Below are 26,397 nucleotides of genomic sequence, written 5' to 3'. Positions count from 1 at the left end.
GGCAGCATAATTCAAAAATAACACTCATGGCGGCACGATAAGCCATGATTGCATGATTGTTGTTTTCGCATTCTGTGGTGTCACCAGCAGCCACTTTGCCCTCCAATGCTGATATGGCTCCCCATTCCATGTGGGGTAAAACCTCAGCCAGGCACTGAAATGTGGGTTTTAGCCTGATGTATTGAGCAGTTGAGGAAAGTGGAATCTTGCAAGGTTTGCAATTTGCACACAGAGTGCCTCATTGAGGTGGGTGCATCATGGTCCCACTTTCCACATGTAAAAAAAAAGGAGTTCTTGGATTTTTTACTCAGATGGGCACACAACTTTAACTTTTCTCTCTCTCTCTCTCTTTTTATTTTTGCTTAGATATAGTTAATAAATACATTCTGTTGTAAGGTAATGTCGAAAAGTCTTGAGCCACACTAATGTCTTTATATTTTGGTAGAAAAACAGGAAACAGGTGCTATTAAGCATACAAACATACATGAAAATACAGTATATAGAGTTTGCACAGAGGGTTTGTGCAATTCTAACAAGCCTGAAATTCTCAGTACAGCCTTTAACAATGTTGAGGCTCTGGTGAGGCCAATCTACGACTGATACTGTTTCATTGTGTCTTCTTCTATCCAGGTATTCTTTTACCAATATGACCGTCTTTGGGATGATTGTCATGCTGAATAATTGGGCCCGTGTGTATCTGTGGTATTTTTCACAGAGTCTGCTGAAGAAATAGGAATAAACTATATGTTTAATGGCAGCTGCTAGTAACAAAGTGTCTAAAGATACACTTTAAGACACAAGTTGTCTGTTATGTGTGGACACAACACCAGCTCATCATTTAAGTTAGATGGGGATTTTTATACTTATGCATTGACGTTCATTATAGATCTGGGATAAAATGATCTCATCTTGAGGTGCTAGTGTTTTATACTGGCCAAAACATTACAGTCATTTTTTGCCACTGATCCACTGGATGTACCATTAACTGATATTTTTAGGTTGTTGATGGCATTTTTTGTTTTTTTGTTTACTCTTTATGTATGATTATTGTGAGCATAATTAGAATTCAAAAGCATTTTTACAAGTTTTTTAACCACAAGTTGCTGTATAAAAAATAACAAAAAGACTCGTTTAGTGATAATAAATGTACAAAATACTCATAAAGGCTTACGTTGACTTATGTTGTTTCACTCCAGAGTAAAACAGAAGCCACAACCACCCGTAACATAATGACAACTGGGGGATCACAAATAAGACATAGAGGAGAGCACGGCCTGGTGTCTCTGTGTAATATTTCATCATAGAAAATCTAAATAAATTCCTTACTACAGTCAAGTGTAACCACGTCAATGCAGCAGATGTAAGAAATGGCAGCTGCTGGAGGAATGTGGTTTGGCAGCAAGTGAGGCCTGGAGAGAGACTGGAAGGTCCTGTCACGTTAACACTTTCTGTGTTTGGGAACACAAAAATACATTGTTGATAGACTGAGCAGGATTCAGTCAGGTCTGCCGGGGGGGGGGTGTTGGTTGTGGGTCTCATCTTTGTGGTCACATTGAAAGAAATCCCACACAGTCCAGATCTAGTGAAACATACAAACCCAATTCCAAAAAAGTTGGGATATTGTGCCCATAAGTGTAAATAATCAAATCCAATGATTTGCAAATCTCATAATCTTATATTTTAATCACAATGGATCATAGAACATATATCAAATGTTTAAACTGAGAAGATGGACGATTTAAGAAAAAAAAATATTGGCTCATTTTAAATTTGATAACAGCTTTTCTCTAAAAAGTTGGGACAGGGAAACATCTGCTCTGTTTTTTACCAACAGTCATTTCTCTCCCAAAAGAGCAGTTTCTGTTCTTTTGGGAGAGGAGTGTTGTCCCACTGTTCTCTGATAGAGGATAGTTAAATTTTTCATTTCATGATATGCCAAATTTTGCACGCAGGCTAGTTCAGCACTGGAGTCTTCTACCACAAAACCATGCTGTTGCAATAGCTGCAGTAGGTGGTTTAGCATTGTCTTGCTCAAATATGCAAGGCTTTCCCTGAAGAAAAATATATATAAGCTCTTCTGTCTGGAGGATGCAGTGTCCAAAAATAACTTCAAATTTCAATTCGTCTGACCACCTTGGGCAAGATACTAACCCCAAATTGCTCTCCGATGCATCCATCGAAGTGTGAATGTGTGTGTGAATGTTACTTAGAAAGCACTTAGAAAAAGGTGCTTGTGCAAATGGGTGTGAATGGGTGAATATACAAGTTGTGTACAGCGCTTTGAGTGCTCAGAAAGACTAAAAGGTCTATATAAGAACCAGTCCATTTACCATTTACCAAAGATCACAGTCATCAATTATCGGTTTTCAGTCTCATCCTTTGTGCAGATTCTCAGAGTCTTTGGCTGATATTATGTACTGTAGGTGACAACAGTTTCAAAGTCTTCAGAATTTCATTTTTAACAGCATCGTTCTGAAATTGTTCCACAATTTGTTGATGCAGTTTTTTGCATCTGAGAAACTCTGGCTCACTAAGATGCTCTTTTTATACCCAATCATGTTACTGACCTGTCGCCAGTTAACCTAGTAGCTGCAAGATGTTCCTCCAGCTTTTTCTTTTTAGTACTTTAGTTACTTTTCCAGCCTTTTGATCGCCTCATCACAACTTTTTTGTTACTGTCATCAAATTCAAAATGAGCTAATACTTTTCAAAAAATAGTAAAAAGCTTAGTTTAAGCATCTGACATGTTTACTATGTTCTGTTGAGAACAAAATATGGGTTTATGAGATTTGCAAAATCGTTGCATTCTGTTTTTTATTTCGGTTTTACACAGCTTCCCATTGGAATTGGGTTTGTATTTTAAAACGATGGCATTACAGAACAATCAGAGTGGTATTTAAAAGGTCTTAAACACAGATGCTAAAACATATTTTACCATTTTATAAGAACATATTGTGATTTTTAAACATTCTGGGAGGTTGGAGGAGAGACATAGCGACAGTGTGTGAGGCAGCAGACCTGGCAAACTGCATGAGTGTGGCAGGCAGTTTCGAAGGCCAGCAAATAAATAGGCTTCACATTGCTCAAGCACATACCCGGAGCCAGAGCTGTAATGTTACCATAAATCTGGAATTGAGTGGGCACACTCGGCCAATGCAGGAGCTCATTCTTCCAGATGTTAGTTATGGATCCCCTTTGTTTTTTCCCCCTACTCAGATAAATGTGTACACATGTTAGGCATGAAATTGCACAGAGAAGCTGTCTGGATTCAGAATTTCATCAGTTTGATGAAGTCAGGTTACAAACAACCGTTCTGCTTAAGCAGACTGCTGACATTTATCAGATATCTAGCCTAGTCCAAAAAATGTGAGCATGTGACTTCTGGCTATAGATAAGCCCATTAGCATTGTTTTTCTATGTTTATGCAGGGATAACATATAGAAATGCATCTGTGTTCCTTGGCTGTTGTTTGATACGCCATGGACTTACTTTTCATTACTTTTTTGATTACTTCTTATTATTAATAATGTTTAAGCTATCTAGTACATTTAAAAAGCAGAGCTAAGACTTCCAGTTCAGTGTTGATATTTTTTAAAATAATCTTATATTTGTGTTTAAAACTTAATGATTCTTTTAATCTTCTGGTGATGTGTGACTTGCTATCTTTAATTGGAGACTGTAGAGACGGTTGCTGGTCTTTAGCAACTAAAACATTAACCGTAACACCGTAATTTATAAACCCTGTTTATGTGTTTAAACATACTTAACACTGCTTGTATATTTGTGCTATTCTTATTTTTTAGGAATCATCCAAAAGACTATTATTTATATCACAAACCATATGTAGAGATCACAATTAGCTATTTAAGTAACAAAGTGGGTTCATTCATGACTCCAGTCTTACATTTATAGTTGCTGTTGTGATATTTTTAATCATAAAAGATGTTTTCAACTTTCCACCTTCTTTGATTTTCTTACATGAACTGAAAGTTGTGCAGGGTAAAGGAATAGATGCATTTTAATATTATAGGCTTTGAATTGAATTGAATTGAATTGTTTGTATTGCAATTTGTTTTGTCTATTTACAGTAAAAGAAAACAGATGTCATAAATGACCCCAATGAATGAGGGCCACGTACCTGAGGGTTAAAAGCCTGATTTTTTTTTTCTTTTCTCACAAATACTGTTGTTTGGTTAAACAAAAAAAGAAGACCTACATGGACTAATCACTATTTAGACTGCATAAACCCAATGTACACAGTATTCCAGGACAGAAGTCTGAATTCATGGGGGGAAAGCAATCAAAGTTATTCTAAAATCTTGGACCAACCTGACTCATTGGAAATCCAGCGGTAGCCAAGGTAGACGTTTCAAAACCAAGACCAGTTTCTTAAGTGGACATCTGCATGGTTTCTATCTTCAGCTGTGGTTCATCTGCCTCTAAGGAGACCTCAGTTACTGTGTACAGTAGCGCTTTATAGCCTGCTGCGTGACTTTAGCACCATTTGGCAAGGACTGTACAAGACCTCCTGAGGCCTTTGGAAAATATGATCCTTTCACTGCTACAGAGGACACTCTGTAACAATTCTTCTTTCCGAGTTCAATCAACATGCTTATAATGCTTATTATAATTTTTGGGTGCAGATGGCCACGGGACCACTGCTACGGGACATATATGGTCACAGACAGTATCGCTTTTATTCGGAGCAGTCTGGCTGTGATTTTTATGGGCTTCTTGTTAGTGATTGTGAAAAGACAGATAGGAGATACTTCCCTGAGTCGGCATTACAAAGAAGGGACATTCAGAAATGAGGTTGTATTTACACTGCAGCAGAATGTGCACAAAGTCTTACCTCATAGCTTTTTTTTTTTCACCCAGTGCATTCGTGGTACCAGGCCACATCCTGAGATACTCAACCAGCATTAGCTTAAACGCTTCTTGTCAGCGTTGCCATGACAGAAGGTAAATATGATAACTGTCAGGTTCCTTGCAGCTGAAATAGCTTGGCTGAGCAATGTTAGAATGAAGACCAGTAAAATATTGAATTAAAGCCTAATGGCCTGTTTGGTTTGTATTTAGGGAGACAGATCTGTCAGTTAATAGGCTACTGAAGCAAAAATGTGTCTGAATGGCACATTGTCTGATTTGAAGGGGTATATGGATACTTTGGTAAATGTGCTCATCTGCTTTGTTGCCAAGAGTTAGATAAGGAGTGCTTCTGCACATTTTTACCTTAGTATTTTGAGTGGAAACAGCTAGTCTGGCAAGTGTTTATTAGTGAACTCTAAATATGCTGGTAGGATTGTGTTACCTTTGGAGTCGGGCAAGCTGTTTGCCCCCTGCTTCCAGTTCTAGGCTGACGTTTATTATATACCTATGTTTACATTTTAAGCTAACTAGCTGTTGGCAGTAGCTTCATGCATGCCTGAGAGGTGTATCCCTATTCTCATACCATTCAGCGAGAAAGTGAAATAAAGGAGTCAGACTTTGATCTCCACACAGTGGAGGTGGTAATGGCTGGCAGCTCATGAGCTCAATGAAATATATATACGTGCTACTGTCTGACACTTGATTGGATGAATGTAAATATCTGAGTGCAGGACTGCTGCCTCCTGGGAAAACGAGCCCAGAAATCCATCTCCATAAGTGAATTTGGGAGTTGCTCTGAGCCCTGTGAAGAAGTCAAGGTTATAGCTGTGGGGAAGCAAGAGGCTACCCCTCCACCAATCCCATACACACTATTGTTACAATATCAGCTCACAGCCCCAGGGGAGGCACAAGGTATTAGTAGGGTGTGGTGCTGGTGGGGGGTCTGTTTTTTTATTACAACCTGCTCTGGGCACAGTGTTTGTGAAAGCTGATGTAAAGCAAGACATGCAGACGGTACTGCTCTGCGTTAACACAAGCTGGAGCTCAGCGGGTAATAACATGAGCCATATTGCAACTGGGGGATCCCGAAGTAGCCAATCTAGCACTACAGCTTCCTTTATACCTCACTACGCTCACACACCAACACAGCCACAAAGATATTGCAGGCAGGCATACAGGAATGTCCACATGTATGCACATCTGGTTACCAAGTCTATGGCATCTGAAGGTGTCGGTTTCATCCGACATCTGAAACAAACAATCAAAAACAGTTCCTTTCCAAATTCCAAGAAATTCACAGCCACCTAAAGCTGAAACACAAGATGAAATTCATCAAACGTGAGTGAAAACCAAATATGGCTTCTTGGCAGTAGAATAGGCAACAGAAATGTGTGCTCAAAAGAAAATAAAAATTGCATCTATAAGTTATAGAACTCACTAGAAGTCAAAATCCAGAAGCAGAACCTTTAGTATATGCTCACCTCACACAATCAATCCAAAGAAAGTTGGCTCAAAGTAACATAGAATTGAGCTTAAAAGGGTTTTTAGTTCCTATAAAGATTAATTTGAACTGTGAATCATGCAAAACAACTCTAGAAGTGTCCAGAAAAACTGTAGTGTTGGAAATACCATATCAGGCCCACTAGCTGGTGTAAATCTACCATAGGGTAAGAGGGGAGTACACACTGGACGGGTCATCAATCTGATGCAGGGCTAACACAGAGAAAGATAACCATTTACACTTACAGGCCATTTAGAATCACCAATTAACCTAACCCCACTAACCACATGTCTGTGGAAGGAAGCACAGTACCAAGAGAGAACCCACACAGACACGGGGAGAGCATGCAGACTCTACACAGAAAGGCCCCGGCCAAATAGTGGAGTCAAATCCAAGACTTTTTGCTGTGGGGCAACAGTGCTAAACCCCACACCCCCAGTTGTCAGGTTCAAAAAATTAAGCCAATGCAGAAGTTTCTTAAACCTGCATTCTGTCTGATATGCAACTGTGACTGTGAGAAATCTGCCAGGGAGAGGCAGCCATCTGCCGCCCTGGTTCTGCTGGAGTTGTCTTCCTGTTAAAGGGGAGGGTTTTTTTCCCACTGTCTCCAAAGCGCTTGCTCATAGGGGTTTATATGATTGTTTTCTCTGTATGTATTATTGTAATGTCTACCTTACAATATAAAGCGCTTTGAGGTGACTGTTGTTATGATTTGGCACTATATAAATAAAATAAAATTGAATTAAAAAGAATTAAATGTGCTAGTCAAAAAACATTTATTGTGAATCAAATTTGTGGAGATTGCTAACGCTTATCAAATGTAACTTCACAATATTTCCATTAAAATGTAAATTTTTTCATAACTGGTAGTTTCTTAATGTTTTGTTTTTTGCAGGTTTTTTTCTCCTCAGTATAACAAAGCTGCTAAAATGTGGTGTACTCCCCAGGAGGAGTGAACTGGCAGATCTCCACCCAAAGACCTGCTTAATTATGATCGTTATAGCCTTAGGTAACATAAGATCAAACCACGAATTCTGTCAGGCCATTGAACGGACAGACATACCTGTACTTGAACCCGCTAAATGACTCTTGTAAGCTATGTGGTTACAAAACAACTGTCATGTCTCTGTTATTCCATATAATCTGATTGAAAGGAACTCCTGCAACAAAGTGGATCGCGGAAGACACACAACCAGAATGAAATGAAAGTATTTTGTGTTTGCATGACCTGGCTGCGATTTCCCTGGAGAGAGTTTTATTTGACTAAAGGGTGCTGGTAGGAGGGTGGGAGATGTAGGTTGGCTTTGTGTCTTCAAATTCAATTGTCCACTATACAGTTAAGGAGCCCAGGTTTCCTGTGGCGTGTAGTAATAAACTTAGGCTCAGGTTTCATCCAAGGCGTAAAGGACAGCAAATGGTCAGAAAAAAAACAAAGTGATCTGGACTTCTATATAAGGTTAGGGACGTAAGCTACAAGACGCTGGGAAATCTCGACAGTGTCTGGAAGTTTCAACCTCAGAAATCTCTCCCTTCTTTCAAGCTAAGCTCTGGCCTGGCGGAAAAACGGCTTCTGTCGAATAACTGTGGATCTTCCAGGACCTTACAGACCTCCTTGCCTCTTCAAAGAGAATGAAATTGGGGTCTTTTAGTCTTGGTGGTTTACAACAAAATTCTCTGGTCTGGCCCCAAAATTAAGATCAGCTTGGAAAAGAAAAATAAGCAGTGAAATTACTACACAGGGGCCCAGATTATTTATACAAAATAATGAATTTGTTTCTATACATGCCAATCATCTCACCCAGAAGGGAGTTTATTAATTTTTTTTCTGCAGTGCTGCAGTCAAACATGCGTCCTGTCCATGAAAATGTTTGAGGCATGTGGAAAGCTTACACCCAGTCCATGTTGATACAATGTGATTAGTTTATTATAGAAGCCAATGGCCTGAGTACATGGCTGTTTGCTTCCATGTTGCAGCGGTAGCATCTGGTGGGGCGATCTGACACGGCGAATGATGATGACACGGCTGCGGAATGCGAGACGCAGAGGCAGTGAGTGGCAGGAGATATGCCACACGGGATGGAAGTGACGTGAACATGGGGAATTATGGGTGGGGAGAAGATGAATGAAGTTACTTATCCTGCCAGCCTGTCCTCAGCCCTCCCGCTTATTGCCACAGTAACCTGAGGCCGGGATGAAAGCAACCCCAACAGCAAGAGGACTTTTCTTTTCGAGGTTGAAGAGCACCCATCTCCTGCTTTCTTTAGGACTAGTACACACGGTGCTGTGTTTTTGAAAATAACAGGAGTGAGTTACAATACAATCATTTAGGTTCAAATTAGATTGACAGGGTATCAAATATGAGGAAACTCAGTTACAGACCTATTATGAGCTGAACTGACTTACATGCATCCGAGGCCAGAGGTTCACGCCGAACAAAGACCGAGGTCACCTGTTCACCCTGGGCCTGTTCTTATTAGGTTATGTGGAGCCTGATGTTATTATACACATATGCAACAAACATGCTGCTCCTGAGGATGTGTCGACAAAATCTATAGAAATTCTGGTAACGCTATAATACACCCAGAGACTAACGTCGCAATCTCCCTATAATTAAATAGAATTTACTTTATTTGTTTTGTGATAATATTTTATTTGAAATTATGATATAGTTATATTTACAAACAAATACCTAAAAGCAGGTAAGTAGTGTTCACTATGCTGTACATTTTGGAGAGGAGGTCATATTGGGGAGGGGCTTAACCTTAACTATTTCCACATCTTTTACAGAAAAGGTGGCACAAATTATCCTGTGAATAATTTGAAGTTTATAATAACCTGGTCATTTCATGGCAAAACCATATTTCATCTTACATTGTAAGTATGCCTTCCATTTCAGGGCATGGGCTGTATTATGGAGTAACTTATGCTTGCCTTTTTACACCTTTATTTAAGATTTTGTTGTAATGGCGGAATTTTATTTAATTACATGGAAACTGTGGCCTTAGTTGTGAACCGTATTGGAGTTTACCATTCAAGTACTTTGCTTAATTCCAACAAGCCCATACGAGGTTCAAGATTTTGTAGAATGTAGGTGGTTGAAGTGGTGGGTGTTCTTTGTGAGGCAAAGGACACAGGAGGTTGCACAGTTCAAGTTCAAGAGATCAGGCCTGAAACTGGATTCTACGGCTGCCTGACAAAAATGTCAAAGGGTCTAAATGTGAACGGGTGCAACAATGTAAACACTAGGTTCCTTTTAATCAAAGTGTTTCCACCTCCAGTGCCAGAGCCATCAGTTCTGGTCATGCAGGTCATTACCTCCCAGTTTTCTGGGACTCAGTGGCTTACCTAAGGGAGTCCTGAGCTCGACTTTGCCCGACTTTAGAGGAATGAAAAGGAGCAAAGGGGCATTTTCCTCTAACTTACCTCAGAAAGAAAATAGTGAAACAATCTGCAGACCTACAGGCTCCTTTTACCATCAACAAGTGAGGTTAAACCCCTAAGTGCAGAGGACATTGAGCTCTTGTCCAGAAGTTCTGTTAAACTCAGCAAAGGCCTGCTGCACCTTTCAGCCCTATCCCCTACCATATCACAGCTCCTCACTCAGTGCAGGTGGTTGTACTAGAGGATGATCTTTTTCCAATCACCTTCTCACTCTCTTCCTCACTTATATAAGTTAACATGGCAAAACAATCACCTGATAGCAAAATGGCAATAAGCATGACGACGTGAGTGCCGTCTGGGAACCCGACACCTTATGAAACGATGCCCAATGTCTCATAAGGTTTTTACACACGACAGCATGACTGCTCTCCTGAGGAGCTCATCTGAACGCTAACCCATAAGGCCTGCTGCTCTGGCAGGCAGAGGAGGAGCAGGAAGACCAGGTTGTGCTAATGAGAGCCAGATCTGCTCTGTTAGCTTTGTGCCTGGCTGCATGCTCAAACACAGGCAGCAGGACAGAGAGCAGTCCATCAAGCAGTCCCCCCCCAGAGCAGCTTTCAGGCTTTCTCAGACAGCGAGGTGTGTCAGGACATGAGGTGTTCTGGGCGTTTTCATGTGACATGTTGGGTGCCAAAGAGTGTTTAATCCTCCTTTCAGTGCTTTTCTGTTTGACCAAGGTTTACCAAAAACTCTTTTCCCCAGAGAAACCACCGTCTTTCATCCACCCCTTCAAGCCATACTGTTGAATCTTCTGCTGCATGAATTGCATTGAAACCACAGACACTGAGGGTGATCAAGTTATTGATGTGGTAATCCAGTCATGTTCCTGCAATGCCAGCACAAAGTTTGACTTTTTTGGCTTTAGGTGGATAAATTTGGAACATCTACCCCAGAGGTGGAACTGTAACAACTAAAGGCTTCTCAGAGGTTAGCGTCCTGGGTATCGCTAGACCCATTTTACTCAGTCGCAGGTTTGAGTGTGATGAATCTCTGAATTTAGCCTGACACTTAAAGTCATAAAAATACTTGATTTGACTTGATAGAGTTCCACCCCAAATCCAAGCTGCTACACTGCCCTGATATCCCTGTATTCTGAATGTAAGTTGAGCCATTGTCAACACATTAACCTTTTTGCCAAAAAGACAATTTAGTTTTTAATCATCACTTTTTTAACATTCAAACACGCTCCTCGAAGACTGTTTTTTCAGTGTAGGCATGAGGAAACAGTGGTGCTGCAGCTCAGCACATGGTTGGACCACAGGAAGACTTTGGGCTCCGCGTCTCTTTTGTTTGACTGGGACATACAGCTGCCCAGTGTGTGGCAAGAAATGAGGGATATGCTACAAGGGAAGAGTTCTTGGTTTAGCTGCCAACCCTGACCCCTTTATAATGGCTCGGGAATTATTCACATCCCAGTTAAAGCACTGATAGAGTGAATTATGGCTGCCTTGGTGCTTCCTGAGGAGTTCGCCAAAAAGATGATTTAGACAGATCGCACGTCTGGGGTCTGAGGGCTCCTCGGACACTGTTTAAACACCAAGTCTTTATTCTGAAGACACAGGAATGTGACGGGTGCCGGGTGAAAACCCATCACCTAGCAGCCACATTTCTAACATGGCAATGATGACAGGGGCGCGTCAAGTAACACATCAGCAGCAACACATCCATTTATATTCACTTAAAAAAAGAACTTTATTTAGTTTAATACATAGGGCAATTTGTAGTGAAATATGGATACATTCAGCTTTACACAAAGGTTCCCCGACAAAGTCTTAAAATACAACGTTTATAAATGTTTTGACATATTTCAACACAAAAGAGACAGCTATACCAGTTTAATAAGTAAAAGCCTACTTCCTTTTTATTGTAACCATTAAATTTAAATGGTAAATTAGCATTTATTTTCTGCTAAATATAAGTAAGCCTCTAAACGTCATTCACCAGCAGACAAACTGGGGGAAAAAAAAAATGGCACACAGATTTCCCATGCAATTAAAAAAAATAATAAAAATCAATGTGTGATGAGACATGCTCAAATTCATGTCACTTTCACTATCCCTGTTAGGAGATCAAACCCCCAGAAGTACATTTCCTGGAACATATGCCAGCGCTTGAATACTGCAAACATGGTCAGAGGTCAGGGGTACAGTACATTTATAAGTGTTTCTCAGATGCTAACACAGAGATGGGAGAACTGCGAAATCCATTAGCAATGTGGAGCGCACAGCTTTTTCTTTGATTTTTCCAAATTCAGTGGAGACACCCGTATGACTCACTGCCCTCTTTAATATTGAACACTTTTCCTTTGTCTCTGTCCAGTCAAAGGGATCTATATGAAAGACTAGCAGTGGTGGTGATATTACTGATATTATCTGTCTGAGTGAATGAGTGCCAGTAGGTCGCACTCCATTAAAGCAACTTGTTACACACATTAAAAAAAATTTTTTTTAAAAAGGCGTGCAATTTTAAGAGGTCCCCTCTTCTTCAGCACCCAGTGGAAAGCATGTTGGTGCCAGTCTCTTTGATTTATGCTCTTTTCAAAAAACACAGCACTAGTTTGAAGTCCAAGTCAATAAAAGTCATAAAACACCATTCCAAACACTTGGAAAGAAATGAGGCAGTCATGTGCACAACAGAGTCATTTGATCCAAGCCTTTGACTGAGAGTGCCGAGATAAAATACAAGACGGCTCGGCTTGATAAGCTCCTCCATAAGCAGCATTATAATCTTAGAGCCTGTGCACGGGGAACAGGACAAAGTGCAGGGCAGAAGAAAAGTGACACTAACACTGGAGAAAAGTCGGCCCTGCTTTGATGCAGCTGTGCTTGCTAAGGCGAGGTGCGCCGAGGACAAAAAGCATGCTTGATACGAAAGGAAGCCTAGGTCAAATACAAGAGTTTCCACTCTCATTATCATACTTCAGAGATTTAGCCATATGTCTGACAAGCTTTGGCTCACGATTCTGGACTCGCTTTACTGCATCCCTATAACTAAATCACACGAGTATCAAGCAAGAACAGTTAATGTGTTGACCGTGGCACTGCGACTGCACAAAACTGCGACTCAAAACAAAACAGAAAGAGAGAAACACTCAAATTCCATTAACAGGAAAGCTGAGCTGTATTTGCATTTTAGCGCCGCGTTGTCACTAGAAAGTGTGCAAAAGGTCTGTGTGTGTGTGTTTGCGTCTGTCTGTGAGAGAGAAATAAACACTTTCACCTAAGAAGAGAGGAGAAAGTTGGATCTCTAATGCCTTGATGTGTGAGGATGGAGCTCAGGACAGCACACAGCAGGCAGGGAAGCTGTTCTTTTAAAGTGTGTATGCTTGTGTGTGTGTGGATATGCTTGTATTTGAGGGTATTTGTCCCATGTAAATCTTTAAATGTGTGTGTATAGGTAGTCTAGACAAGGGAGCAGTAGCCGCCGCAGGTTCCACCTCCTGCGTCTTCGTCGGTGAGCTGGACTGCTCGGCCGTGGTTCTCGCTCTGCCATAAGCCAGGAGTCTGGATTATCTTCTCCACCAGCTCCTCAAACGCACACTGAACGCCGTCCCTCGTCTTTGCACTCGCCTCTGGGAGGACAGAGAGTGCAGAGGGAAGGAGAGAGGAGGGGAGAAGTGACAGGGACGGGAATGGGGAGGAGGCAGAGATTGGAAAAGGTGGAGAAAAAGAAGACAAAACGCAGAAACAACAACTGTTAATGTCTGCGTCTTGATGTCATCATCTGCTGGCCCCCCCAGCAGGAGCGCAGAGTGGTGGAAAACATCTCAACAGTAACTGTCAGCTCCACGATGCTAATACTGGACCATAGCAGGTTATTATTGGCTCTAGTCAGCACCTGCTGCGTAGCATGATAACATCCAGGAACATTTCAATTGTAATAACCATAGCATAAAGAAATAAATCCTACTATGACAAATCACGAGAAATATCTTTGAGAATTGCTTGGAAAACATGTCAAGAAATCTTTACATATCACCAAATAACACTTTAAGTGCTCAAGATAAAAACTAGGTGTTAACTTTTAAGTTCCCCCTTTTACTGACAAACCTGAAAAATAACAGCAGAGGGGGAAAAAAAGAGAGTGCACTAAAGATGATATATGAAGCCTGCTTTATAAATAGAAGTATGCAAGCATTCCTCGGTGAGTATGATAGTTATTTCAAACTCTGCCTCCCCTGTGAAACCGTCTGGTGTAACTCATGTGCCCGGCAGCTCTTTGTAGAGCGGGGAATCCTCCTGACTTACCTATAAAAAGCATGGAATGTTTTCTTGCAAACTTCAGCCCTTCGGCCCTGTCTAACTCGTGGTTTTCCTAAAACAAAGGAAAGGTAATGGATTATTTGAGGTCTGTCGGGTTGGGCTGTCAGCTACTGTGGTCGTCACGGGCCAGAGAGAGAAAGTGGTTTTCACAGACAAAGATCAGAACGCAGTGAATTCATAACAGTACACGTTTTTAACTCCACTTACTGATTCTGGTATCCTGGCAAAGGACCAGCTGCCAGAAAATATGAAAGTGCTACTATCGTTTAGCTTAGCAATCCATCAGCTGGTCGAGGGCTCACTTTGTAAAACACACTTATTTTTGGGGCAATCCATCTCCCTGTTCTGTGTGTGTATCACATATATATCTAAAGAGCATAAACCAAGGGAAGACTGCACTGAAGCTAAATATTATAAATGTCACGCGCACCCTTAACATCACAATTTTATAGACAAACACACTGACCTTATCAATTTTGTTCCCTACAAGCATTTTAACAAGGTCATTCCTTGTACAGTATGTCTCCAGCTCACTCAGCCAGTTGTCGAGCTTTGTAAAGGTTTCCCGTCTCGTGACGTCGTACACTGTGACACACAGAATGAACAGGGCATGCTCAGAATGCAGGAAAATATTCATTCACAGGATGAGAAAAAAATATTTGAAGTGCAGAATGAGTGAGTGGATTTTCTGGATGCACGATTGAGAGAACTGCAATAATTATGCAAAAGTAGTTATGGTGTGTAAGGCAATAGGAACATCTGACACACTAAAATTAATCTGACAGGTGTAAGAAGTCCTTGACTGCTGAGCCTTTTTGACTGGTTTATCATTGAAAATCACAGAGCAAATGAAACTTTACTGACAATAACACTGTAATTTCCACTTCGGTAATAATAATATTAATACTAATAATAATCCTCATTATCATCTAACAAAAAAGTTAAAATAAATACCGCAATAAAATAAAGGAACATCAACTTAAACACGTGGCAAGTTTATTTGAAAAAACAAAAACAAAAGAAAAACGGGGGGGGGGGTGTCAAAATCCCACTGATACACCGAGGCGCCTTCTGTTACTTTACATCATTAGTGTGGTCAAAAACCATGAACTGTAGAGGAAGTCTGCTTTAGAGGTTTAACTTTCCGTAGTGTGTGTGTGTGTGTGTATACATGCTGCACATGCATGACCTTATGAAGACTCTGATTTAAGAGTATAAACTAACTTCCAGAAAGAGGCAGGCGTATGTGTGTGAATCACAGGATGAAAAGCCATCACTCACTTTACAACAGGGGCATGACTGTAAAGTCAAAGGCCGCACACATGTGCGCTTGCACACACACACACACACACACACACACACACACACACACAGGTTTTTGAGCAATGACGGTGCTAATAGCTTTGCTTACCCAGGATGACTCCCTGGGCACCGCGGTAGTAACTGGGCGTCAGGGTTCGGAAGCGCTCCTGTCCCGCGGTGTCCTGCAAAACGCACACTACTGCTCACACTTGCAAGGAAAAAACCAGTGGCTACAAACCAGGGCAGACAAACACGAACAACACAGACACACTCCTTGGTATCAAGGGGTGGAAATAGTGTTACATAAGCGCCATCTTCTGGTTACTTGAGAGAAGAGCGGGTCTAGACCTGAGCTGGAGCTGTTTCATAGTTAATTTTTCTGCTCTGACAAACAAGAGCTGCATGTTTGTTTAACCGAGTGATACTAAAGCACTGGAATAATGATAGAGTCTGTAACATACCCATATTGCCAGCTTTGCCTTGTTGCCATCCACAGAAATGGTCTTCACTTTGAAGTCAACGCCTAGGCAATGAAAAAAAAAGAAAACAGAAAAAAATAAAGGGGCAGTTAATCACCGAAACCCACATGATTACCTCATCCTGCTTCAGGCCCAATATGATGACTCCTACAGGTTTGTTCAATTACTGCCAACAATATCATATCATGGTGACAGACCATAATTATTGAAGATGAATTGTCAAAACACAATGTCTATGAACTTGTGTTAACCTCTGGTTATTCAGACTGGCATTACGCCCGTCCCGTGTCCTGCACTTAAATTACAGTGTGACCGTGCATTCACATACACGACGAAAGGACAGTGCGGTTTAACGTCCTGAACGAAAACCGACGAAAAAAAATGAAAGGCCGGCACCTGTAAAATGGCTCAGTGAGCAATGACTCAGTCTTAAAAATCCCTGCCAGGTCCCAGAGGAGCAGACGTGAAAATAACAATGTTGCCCCCCCCCCCAACAAGTAAATCTCCTCTATTGCCTCTTTGCAGTGTCTCGGCGAGCGGAGCGTGCGGCGTCTGGATGACATATCGGCCGTGTTTTAGCATCCACTGACAGATTTACCAGGGCAATGTACACTTGTGATGGGCTTGTTTTTACATCTGGGACTGAGGAGGGGAGTTCAGCTGGGAGCCAAAACAGAAGAGAGATCGAGCAGGAGAAAGGGGACATGAAGACAGGCTGATATATGGCACCGCACTCACACACAAATACACAGTCTGTTCACAAAGCCCATCACAACAACTAGCTCTTCCTCTCGTCCAGCAGGGTTGCTCAGATACTGCTGCCAGGCGCATGTGGAGACGAGTTTACACTAAACATTTCCCTGAACCTGGACCAGTCTCTTCTGCTCTAATTCACTACATATACAGACGGGCCTTGCCCAGGGAACGCACAGTAATGCATTTGTTTGCAATATCACAACACAACAAGATGCTACTAGTGCTACAGGTCAAGGCTGGGCTGCTCTCTGCAGGCCCTTCTCTGTACGATATAAATACACCAAAGGCAGAGCAGCACAACCCACTAGTTCGACACAGAGAGAGTGGTGGTGGGGAATGACACATCATTGTTAGCCTGTATTCTCTTTTGTCTGTAACCTTTGCCAACGATGGCACCGAGAAGAAACAAGGTGCTTTAAGCCACCAGTAAGAGTATCATAAATGCAAAGCTGCTAATGTGCCTGCTGATCATCGTTGCAAAAGATCATTTAACACTCTGTGTGCTAGTGTGATGATGTGTCGAGACAGCCTTTGGCAATGGGAGAAATCCAGCCTCGGGGTGGTGAGATGAAGAAAATACTTTAACTGAGACTGAATGATACCAGATTAAAAAAAACTGAATCTCAAGTCAAAGCACAGAACTGACTCCATTAAAGACATCTGTTTGGCAGAGAATCCCAGCTGGCCAAGTAAAACAGTAGCGGCCCGTGCCTTGACCTTGACAAAACAAAGTATTTTCTCCGTTCCAACCCCTCTTGGGATCTGTGCTTTTCGGCCGTTTTAACAAAGACAGCATTGTGAGCTACAAGCGATTCACAAAACCACATTAGTTTGGTTTGAAAAACTAAAAAGAAAAAAAAGAAAAGAAAGTAGAATTCTTCATCCAAATTCTCTCCAAAATATTTTAAATCTGGAGCTCAGGGATGCTTTTGTCAAAATAAAATAATTAAGGTAGCTGCAGCTTTAATAGCTTATGAAAGTATAGTCGGTGTGTCCTCGATCCGTCAACTGATTTATTCAATTAACAAAAAAAAGCTGATATTATTTGCAGATACACAGTTTGGGGTTGCCACTACTTCTAAAAACCTTTACCAGATAAGATGGATAGTTTGGTCTGCCACAGATTGTTTTTTTTCTCCACACAGCATTAACTTTAAAATAAATCTGAAAGCTTTGTGGCTGTCTCAGTGTGTGGGATTGTGGTGACTTTAGTTTTAGCTCACCAAGTGCTGCAGAATCTCCTAAACGTCCACATTTCTGCCTAGCGACCCTAGCTTGACTTAAAAAGGAAAAAGAAGAAAAAAGCTAAACTTTAACGTCTCTTTTACAGTTATCTGCAGTAGGTACTGGGGGTTTAGCAAACACATGCAGCCAGTATGCTGACTGAGCCTGGAACAGATAACATAAAAAGTCCGTCAACTTGTGGCTGCGTTGCTCCAGACCATGTACAGTATCTGTCAGCAGCCTCAGCCAGGCCTGCACACTACAGGCTGGGAAACAGAGTGAAGGACAGTACATTTAGCTGAGCATGGTTGTCACTTTAGTCTACTGCAGTTGTTTAAAGCTGTTAAAAACTCCAACTTTGCGTGGGTGTGTCACAGCACAAATATTCTGGCAGGCATCACTAACATCCTTACATTACTGAGGTCCTGATAAGTGGTGGTGTTTGCAAATAGTGCTGAGCAACAGGATTGAAAAAAAAAAACCTGTAACCTCATTGTTACTACAGCTAATTTAAGACCTTTCTGATATTCCTAATCAAAATTGAATACCACGATCTATGAAAAGATCAAATGCATGTGTCAACTGAGGGTGTACTTCAACTTATGTGTTGTGGTGAGCTAGAGTTCAATGCTGTACACACAACGGCAGAAGTTCACGTCATGTATGACCACGACTGGCTTTCGCATTGGGACAGCGGGCATCTGGTCTGGTGGTCCTCCCTCAGCATATTTGGTCTTTTGGACACCAACTGTATCCATTTATGGAGAAAATATCCTCATATAAAGCCTAAAACCAGGCACCAGTTGAATGATTCAGTATGTACTAGAAAATAGTGCAGCAAGTCATTCTGTAGAGTTTCCAAATCATCCATTTCAACGTTTCTAATTAAAAATCATTACTACAGATATACAGCATAATTGTCTCTTCTGCCCTCTCATGTTTCGCTGGTCTAAGAGTCTGAGTGCACAAACATCAAATATCAGACAATTCTATCTGGTATCACGCTGCTTTTGTGTGTTTAATCAGCTTAAATGGCCATATTGCAACTGTTTATGACAAATTCATTTATTTTAATGTAGAAAACGTTGTTCTAGAGCCGGACTGACATCCATCACTTCTCTTCCGTTTATCCAATTTTAGGGTTGCGAGAGGGTTGAAGCCTATCCAAGCTGTCATAGGGCGAGAGACAGGATACACCCTGGCAATCTGTCCAGGGTGTATCCTGTCTCTCGCCCTATATTATTCTGTGTAAATAATCATTCTGTACATACGATAATTTTTAATCCTACAACTGTTTATAACTTGCATAGTTCACATTTCTGTATAGCTGTATATCTCCGATTTCTGTATAGTTTTTCATATTTATATCCTGTTCATAGCCTGTACTCACTACAGCCTGTACATACTTATAGTTATAGAATATTCATAACATACTTCATACCGTGTACATTATAACATACCATAATAGACCCATTTCTGTAATATACTTACATATCTATATTATTGCTAATATATATTGTAATATATCTATATCACGGCTAAAGCACTTCTGGATGGATGCAAACTGCATTTCGTTGCCCTGTACCTGTGCATGCGCAATGACAATAAAGTTGAATTCTATTCCAATTCTATTCTATATTGCCAGTCTATTACAGGTCTAACACAGAGAGACCGTTCCCGCTCACCTTCACACCTATGGGCAATTTAGTTACCAACTAACCTAATCCCACCAACTGCATGTCTGTGGAATTTGGGAGGAAGCCAGAGTACCTGAAGAGAACCCACACAGACACAAGGAGAACATGCAAACTCTAAGTCTCAAACAACAAGTCTTTAGAAACTACAAACAACTACCAGCCTGAATTACAGACACGGACAGCTGGAGTATGACTGGCTGAGTAGTCATTCCTGTTACACTTCTTGACGTCTGCTCCCTGGTTGCATGTGTAGTTGATGCGCTGTAATGTAAATTCTCTGTGGACAAGTCCACGTGGTCAAAAAAAACAAACAAAAAAAAAAACTGGCAGACATGTGGACGTCTGCACAGACCCTCACACTAACTGACTGACGACAGAGGTATTAGGTATAGACAACACTTTAAGCCAGTGGTTCTTAACCTTGTTGGAGGTACCGAACCCCACCAGTTTCATATGCGCATTCACTGAACCCCTCTTTAGTGAAAAATAAAATAGGATTTTTTTCAAACTCAAGACATACAAGTTTTTTACTGGTGTACAAAATGAGCCGTGCATATCACGGCTGAGGCTCTGCCGAACCCCTGAGACCGACTCAACGAACCCCTAGGGTTCGATCGAACCCAGGTTAAGAACCACTGCTTTAAGCACAGCATAAATGAATAATCCACAACCTGCTGTGACATTAAAACAAGTTCTTTTTTAACCTGCACTATCATACTGTTCGAATAAGGACACATAAATAATTAACAGACAAACAAAACAAAACTCTTTTGTATGCCTGAAGAAATTCAAGAAATGTCTCAAGTCACAACAATATTCATATTGATCTTAAAGTCCTCTACGTGTCGGGCTCTATGCTGGCAGCAACCTGCTGCTTCATCAAACTTTTTGAAAATCTACTCCTCCTTTTCCTTCCTGGCTCCACCGTGGTTATACAGCTGCCTGCAGGAGCTGTGCTGCTGCTGACTGAGATCACAACAAGTGTTGCATGTGAACATTAACCACTAAAGATTCAGTGCTGATATAAACTCATAGTCATATTTGATAGTATTTTGATAGATAAAAGCAATTTTTTTAATTCCTCCTTTTCTTTCATGTTCATCTTGTGGAGGACAAATGCATGTGTTGTTCTATGCAGCATAGACCAAAAGCACCCCTATTTTAGTCTCTACTCCTGACACTGGTTGAATGCTAAAGTGTTAGCATACTCATATGTAATGTGGACATCATTACTAACCCATGAGACAACAGGTTTAAATGAGCTCATGCTGTTTGTGCCTCAGATGAATCGATGTATTGCTTATTATTACTCAAATTCAAGATCCTTGTCTTTGTGACTGTTTACTACTCTACGTCTGTGTCTTATTTAATCTCTGCTGCTGCTGCTGCTGATGATGATCCCGTACTTGCCAGCACATTCTGATCTACAAAGCCACATTTTTTCCATTTTACCCTTTAACAGACCTCACATGTTCAACTCACCTATTGTTGCTGATTGTTCCGGGTCGAATGTGTCTTCTGTAAATCTTAGTAGGAGGCTGTTGACAAGAAGATGGAAATAAGAAGATTAGACCTCATCATGACTCACACGTGTGCTTTTTAGTAATTGTATTCTCCTCTCTTGAGGATGCTTTTGAGCTGAAGTCAGGTTTCCAGTTGCCCTGACTCCTGCGGCAGGAGACAGTCTCTTTCTCTATCTCCTTCTATTGATCACTCTGTCCTTCACTTGCAAGCAAGAGGTGATGTCAAGCTCCAGATGACATCACCACTAGATTGCAGTCAGGAGGACAGGGTTCGTTTCTTAACCATGACTAATCGAGTGCAAAGGCCTTAACAGCCCCGCTGACGATGGCAATATGCTCGCTCCTCTCCCTTGACCCAGACATAATTCTCGTACTTTTTCCTCACGGGCCATCAGAAGAGATGTTGAAGCAGTAAGTGTTTATTGTTTGAGGGCCATATGGCTGATGAACTCATGCAGGGAAACAGCCAAGTTAGAAATGTATTCTGTACAGGTCAGGAAACATGAAACACATACATTCCCTGCCAAGCATTCAAATCTGTCATGATTTAAGGGCCTTCAGATTGCAGGGAAACAAAATAAATATCTGTAAACTATTCAAAAATAAGTGTACCTATTTGATATTACCAAAGCTGGCTATGGATGATTCAAATTAGGACATTTGAAACTAATCATGGTCTGATTTTGTTTATTGTATTAAGCGAAATCCTATTTAATAATAATACTAAATTGCTTTCTGGAAACAATGCATCACGGCCTGGATGATGCCACGGCAGACAGCATGCAGTACAGCCGTCTAGATATTCTTCTGTTTTCTGGAAATATAAGCAAACACAGATCTGTGTTATGGTGTCGGCATAAAGCCAGTCCTTCCTCTGGGCAGAGCTTATACAGACCAGCCATTAAAAGATGCCAACTAGCAGTACAAGCCCTGTTCAAAAAAAAAAAGGGAACTCTTTAGTATAAGTAGACACATGTTGCACATCAATGAAGTGACCCGGGAAATTGGAAAAATTTCAGCTAATAGCGGACACAGTACTGGGCGTTAAAATATCAGCTGCAAAGAACATAAATTACTGCAAACTTTTTATTAATTATCATCTCTGCTTTCTGGTTTAAAACCTAGCTGATTTTAACTTTAACACTCTGTCCTTGTTGATGCTGAAGTTCCAAGTCTTATTATTGCCTCTCTCTGGTCTATTTTCAATAGATGGGTGTACTTTTGGTCAAGAACTTGTTTAAAGGCTTACAATGGCATAATTTTCTCGGAATGTTCTATGGCTATGGAAGGCACGCTTGTAGTCAACACCATAGTCTACAATGTGATGGTTGATGGCTCAGGAAGGCTATCAGAATTCCTCCAGCAGCCGGGACCACTGTTATGGAGACCTGCAAACCTGGATCATGATCTCTTTTGGCAGGGACACACGCTATAAACTTCCATGCTGATGTGGGTAAAAAGCATTTTACCCTGCGTGGAATATTATCAGGTTGATTTGTGGTTGTTAATAAGGACTCTGATTACCACATGACGACAAGAGCAAGTGTATCGTTTACATGTTTTGAAGTCCCATCTGGAGAAGGGGTACGCTTACTTGAGCGTGACCGGTTCGGATCGATCCTTCTGCTGGGTTCTTAATGACGGAGATGCTAGCAGTACAAGTAAATGGACTTAAAAGAGTGTCAGCTTCTCGTTTAGCCATCAAATTAGTGTGAACAAAAACAGCCTGTTTCTAGCAATTATGTCAGACGTGCACATAGTTGATGTCACGTACAGAGCTTCTGGCATCTGACTAATGCGTTAGCTAAACAGTGTGCACACTGTAAGCATTCCTTGTACATGTTGTACCAAGACAGTCTGACCTCTGTTAGAATAAAGAACAGGACAAACCAGCACTGAACCGTCTACATCGTTTTAAAAACTAAATTCTCTTTATCCACACATTTGGTTACCTGCTACATCCCTGCTAGCGCTGGCTAACGTTAGCAGGGAGCCACGACATCACTTTGTTGATCACTTGGTCTTACCTGGACTTCCCAACGCCGCTTTCTCCTATTATCAGTATCTTCAGCGTGGTAAGCACGTCGTCTTCCATTCTTCCTTCACTGTATGCTGTGTTACTCTCAGTAAATCTCTAAAAGAGACTTGTTAAAGTGAAGCTGTATAACTTGCGTCCCTGTTTACAGCTCTCAGCACAGATAATAATATGACAGCCCTCTGGTGAGACGTCTCACTCCAACCATTTCCGGTATGACTTGTCACTACTTCCGCTGGAGATCTTACAGGATATCTTGGGAGAAGATTATGTAAGACAAAGGACGCAGTGTTGCAACATGTCGACGTCATGTGTTCGTGTCATTTTAATAGTATTGTATATTTGCTACTGGACTCTTTAAACGGGGATTTTTCACACTCCGATACATTTGTTACAAATGTAATTTCAAAGTCAACCATTTGAAATTCTTATGTCACTGACAGTCACAGTGAATTGATTGTGACTGGCAATTTTGACATTTTGAAAATGTTTACATGAGGTATTTATGCATGTCACCGAATTCTACTTCTTGCCCTCTGTGTACCAAAAAAGTATTGGTTTATATATGAAAAATATAGGCTCCTATGAATTTTCCACTCATGTTCACCAGTACCACTGAACATGATCTTATTAATGTTTTTAAATGAATTTACCCTGCAAATCTAATCCTATTCTAAAGACAGGGAAGGTTTTTGGGTCAGTATTTACACATGTAACTGTACAAAACAATATATGTTGTTTTCAAAGGCTACATTTTTGGTCCTCTTATGGTCAGGTTCATAACTAGCTCGACAATGGCAAAAGGTAATTACACCTATGTAGAATACCAAATACAATTTTATTTTGTCTTTAGTCAAAACAGTCAACTATACTCCATCAGCCTTTTTTTAACCTCCTAGGACCTGGCGTCCACATATGTGGAAATCACATTTTGGGTTGTATAGACCAAAATGCTAAATTTTGCTCTACAAGGATCTGATATCCACTTATCAGGGCGTTATACTGCCACTGTTCTATCGAAATTTAAAGTGAATCCTCATATGTGGATCTCATTTTTCTCAGAAACAAAAATAAGGTAATAAAAAAAAAAATCACGCAATTCTTTGTTTTTACATTCATCAGTTCCTAATCAGCCCAAATAGCAACTTTGCTATTTACATACATACTTACAAATCATCATCATATCTGAGGATACACCATTTACCAATCAGCTCTGGACTTTCCCACTGGATTTCTTTTTCTGGATTCCCCCCACTGCCTGCCTGTGATACAGCTGTTTCTATCTTCTGGCCAAAAGTGAAACACTTGGTGTTGCAGCACTTGCAGTTAAACTGCACATGCAGCTTACATCACAAACCATCAGTTCTCCTGGAGCTCCAGTAATGACCTGGTGAATTCTCATGGTTCCAGGAACAGCTGGTATCTGCTTTGGCATTTTCTTCATAGCTTCCTCAACATCTTCACTTTTCACAAAGAACAATTTCACACTTGTGTTTGTTTCAGAAAAGGCCCTGAATAACTCTTCTGCATCTGGGATGTCATGCCCCATCATGTCAGCTGCTCTTTTTAAGGATCCCCCGACACCATCTGGTGCTCCTTTTCCATGACGAGCCTCGAAAAAATTGCAAGAGCCAGCCTTGAATCCTCTTCTGTCCAGTTCTGTAGTGACAAGGTAGAAGTTTCTTGGTTGTTTGTATTGCGTACAGGCTCCGTCGCTTAAAAGGTGCAGCACAGACACTTGTGGATGTTGGCCTTGAAGGTAATCTAGCACAGGATTTAGGTGCTGCCATATTGCTGGAGGGCCTTTATGTCTACTGGGGGAGATGGTGCTAAAGCACACAGGCACTGAGAGTCCACCAACATACAACACACAAGTATGAAGGATGGCCTGCTGATGTGAAGCCCCAAAGTGGACTGCCTGAACTTGAAAACTGTATTTACAGCTGTAGTTTTCTGAGAAGTCAACATGTATCAAAGTCTCCTCCCCTGACATGCTGTTCTTCAGCTCACAGCAGAAGGCATACTGCTGCTTGATATTAAAGTGATGCATTTTAAATTTCTTTACAAAGCTCTGGAAGAGCTCAATGATGTCCTCTTGTGTGCCCTCCACAGATTTCTTGACTGTCACCTTGACAGTTGCCTCCATCCTCTCACGCTCACTCTGAAGGTTTCTCTCCCTTCTTTCAGCTTTAAGGCGTTCCCGATACTTCCTTTGCCTTTCTGCTGCTGTTGTTGGTGCCATCTTACTCGCATCCTTAACATGGCACATAAATCACATTCAGCATGCATGCAGTATAAGAATGTTGACTGAATATAATAATAATAAATTTAGATAATTGGATAACTTAACCAAAGTATTAAAATCTCAACCCCGTTACAATCAAAAACAGGGTTGAGTGTGACTGGGTTGAGATTTTTGCACAAACTGGCCGCTGCTTAATGTAGTGAATACCAGACAGAGAACACATGGCATGCATGAAATTCAAAATCACCATATATTCATGAACTAACAAAAAACTTTTTCATAAGTAATAGTTTTCTATCTTTTTTTCATGTTACGGTGTTGAGTCATTGAGGTTGACGACCACAATATCACAAGATAAATGACTAAAATAAAGGAAAAGAATGGAGCAACTTGCCTGTCTCTGTGGTCCTGTTGTCCAAAAGACTTCAGTGATGTCACTTCCTGATGTATACAGAATTCTGGATAACACCATTGTATTTACGGGGGTGGGATCATTCATGTAACAGGGTTGAAGGGTTAGTCAGGTAAAGCCGTTTAAATAGAAAGTTTGGTGACCCAATAGATGAAATACACCATAAGAGGTGAGAGGGACTCAAATTGTGCCATTTTCATGGAATGACTCAAAGATAAATTAAAAATGCTTGCAATGAAAGTGTTCAGGTCTTAGGAGGTTAAGAATACAAGATATTTTTTGGGGGGGTTTATTGAATATGGACAGTGAAAACAGAGAGGAAAGTGGGGAGAGAGAAATGGAAGACATGAAGCAAAGAGCCATGGGTCAAACCGGAACCCAGGCCTATTGCTCTCCGGCTATATTGCATATGGTCAAATGCTCACACCCGAGCTAAACTGGTGCCTATCCCAAGATACTTGCAGCTGATGGGATAATTCGAATTTTGGAAAATAATTCAAACTAACTGAAACGATACTGTGAACATGGAAAACTAAACTCAAATAAAAATATAGAAGAAATATCAAACCTTTTTGAAACTAAACTGAATTGAAATTTAAAAAAAAAATGAAATAAAATAAAATCTAATTAGAAAACACAATAACTCTTATA

The 26,397-nt window shown here is 40.9% G+C and overlaps 1 protein-coding gene across 1 annotated transcript; it reads right to left on the bottom strand.

Annotated features, from left to right (window-relative positions):
- Window positions 1-11,484: 11,484 nt before the first annotated feature.
- rab18a (RAB18A, member RAS oncogene family) lies at window positions 11,485-23,315 on the bottom strand. The gene is made up of 7 exons (XM_005918446.3): window positions 23,082-23,315; window positions 21,014-21,069; window positions 15,837-15,898; window positions 15,485-15,557; window positions 14,540-14,658; window positions 14,059-14,125; window positions 11,485-13,382 (listed from the first exon to the last, which is right to left on the bottom strand). Exons 1-7 carry the CDS (start codon window positions 23,147-23,149, stop codon window positions 13,213-13,215), a joined length of 615 nt encoding a protein of 204 aa, XP_005918508.1. The 5' UTR covers window positions 23,150-23,315; the 3' UTR covers window positions 11,485-13,212.
- Between the last annotated feature and the right edge of the window lie 3,082 nt (window positions 23,316-26,397).

The sequence above is a fragment of the Haplochromis burtoni genome, unplaced genomic scaffold (assembly GCF_018398535.1).
Source record: "Haplochromis burtoni strain Fernald_Lab_line unplaced genomic scaffold, NCSU_Asbu1 Contig_30, whole genome shotgun sequence".
In the NCBI taxonomy this organism is placed as follows: domain Eukaryota; kingdom Metazoa; phylum Chordata; class Actinopteri; order Cichliformes; family Cichlidae; genus Haplochromis; species Haplochromis burtoni.
Note: the sequence above shows the minus strand (reverse complement) of the source record. Positions and strands in the feature narration are given on the sequence as shown.

Excerpts from the sequence above, each read along its gene's own strand:
- rab18a (XM_005918446.3), bottom strand. The coding sequence starts at position 23,149 with ATGGAAGACGACGTGCTTACCACGCTGAAGATACTGATAATAGGAGAA. Across the intron at positions 15,899-21,013 it reads GGAACAATCAGCAACAATAG|GCGTTGACTTCAAAGTGAAG; the intron begins GTGAGTTGAACA and ends TTCATTGCCTAG. Across the intron at positions 15,558-15,836 it reads AGGCAAAGCTGGCAATATGG|GACACCGCGGGACAGGAGCG; the intron begins GTATGTTACAGA and ends TGCGTTTTGCAG.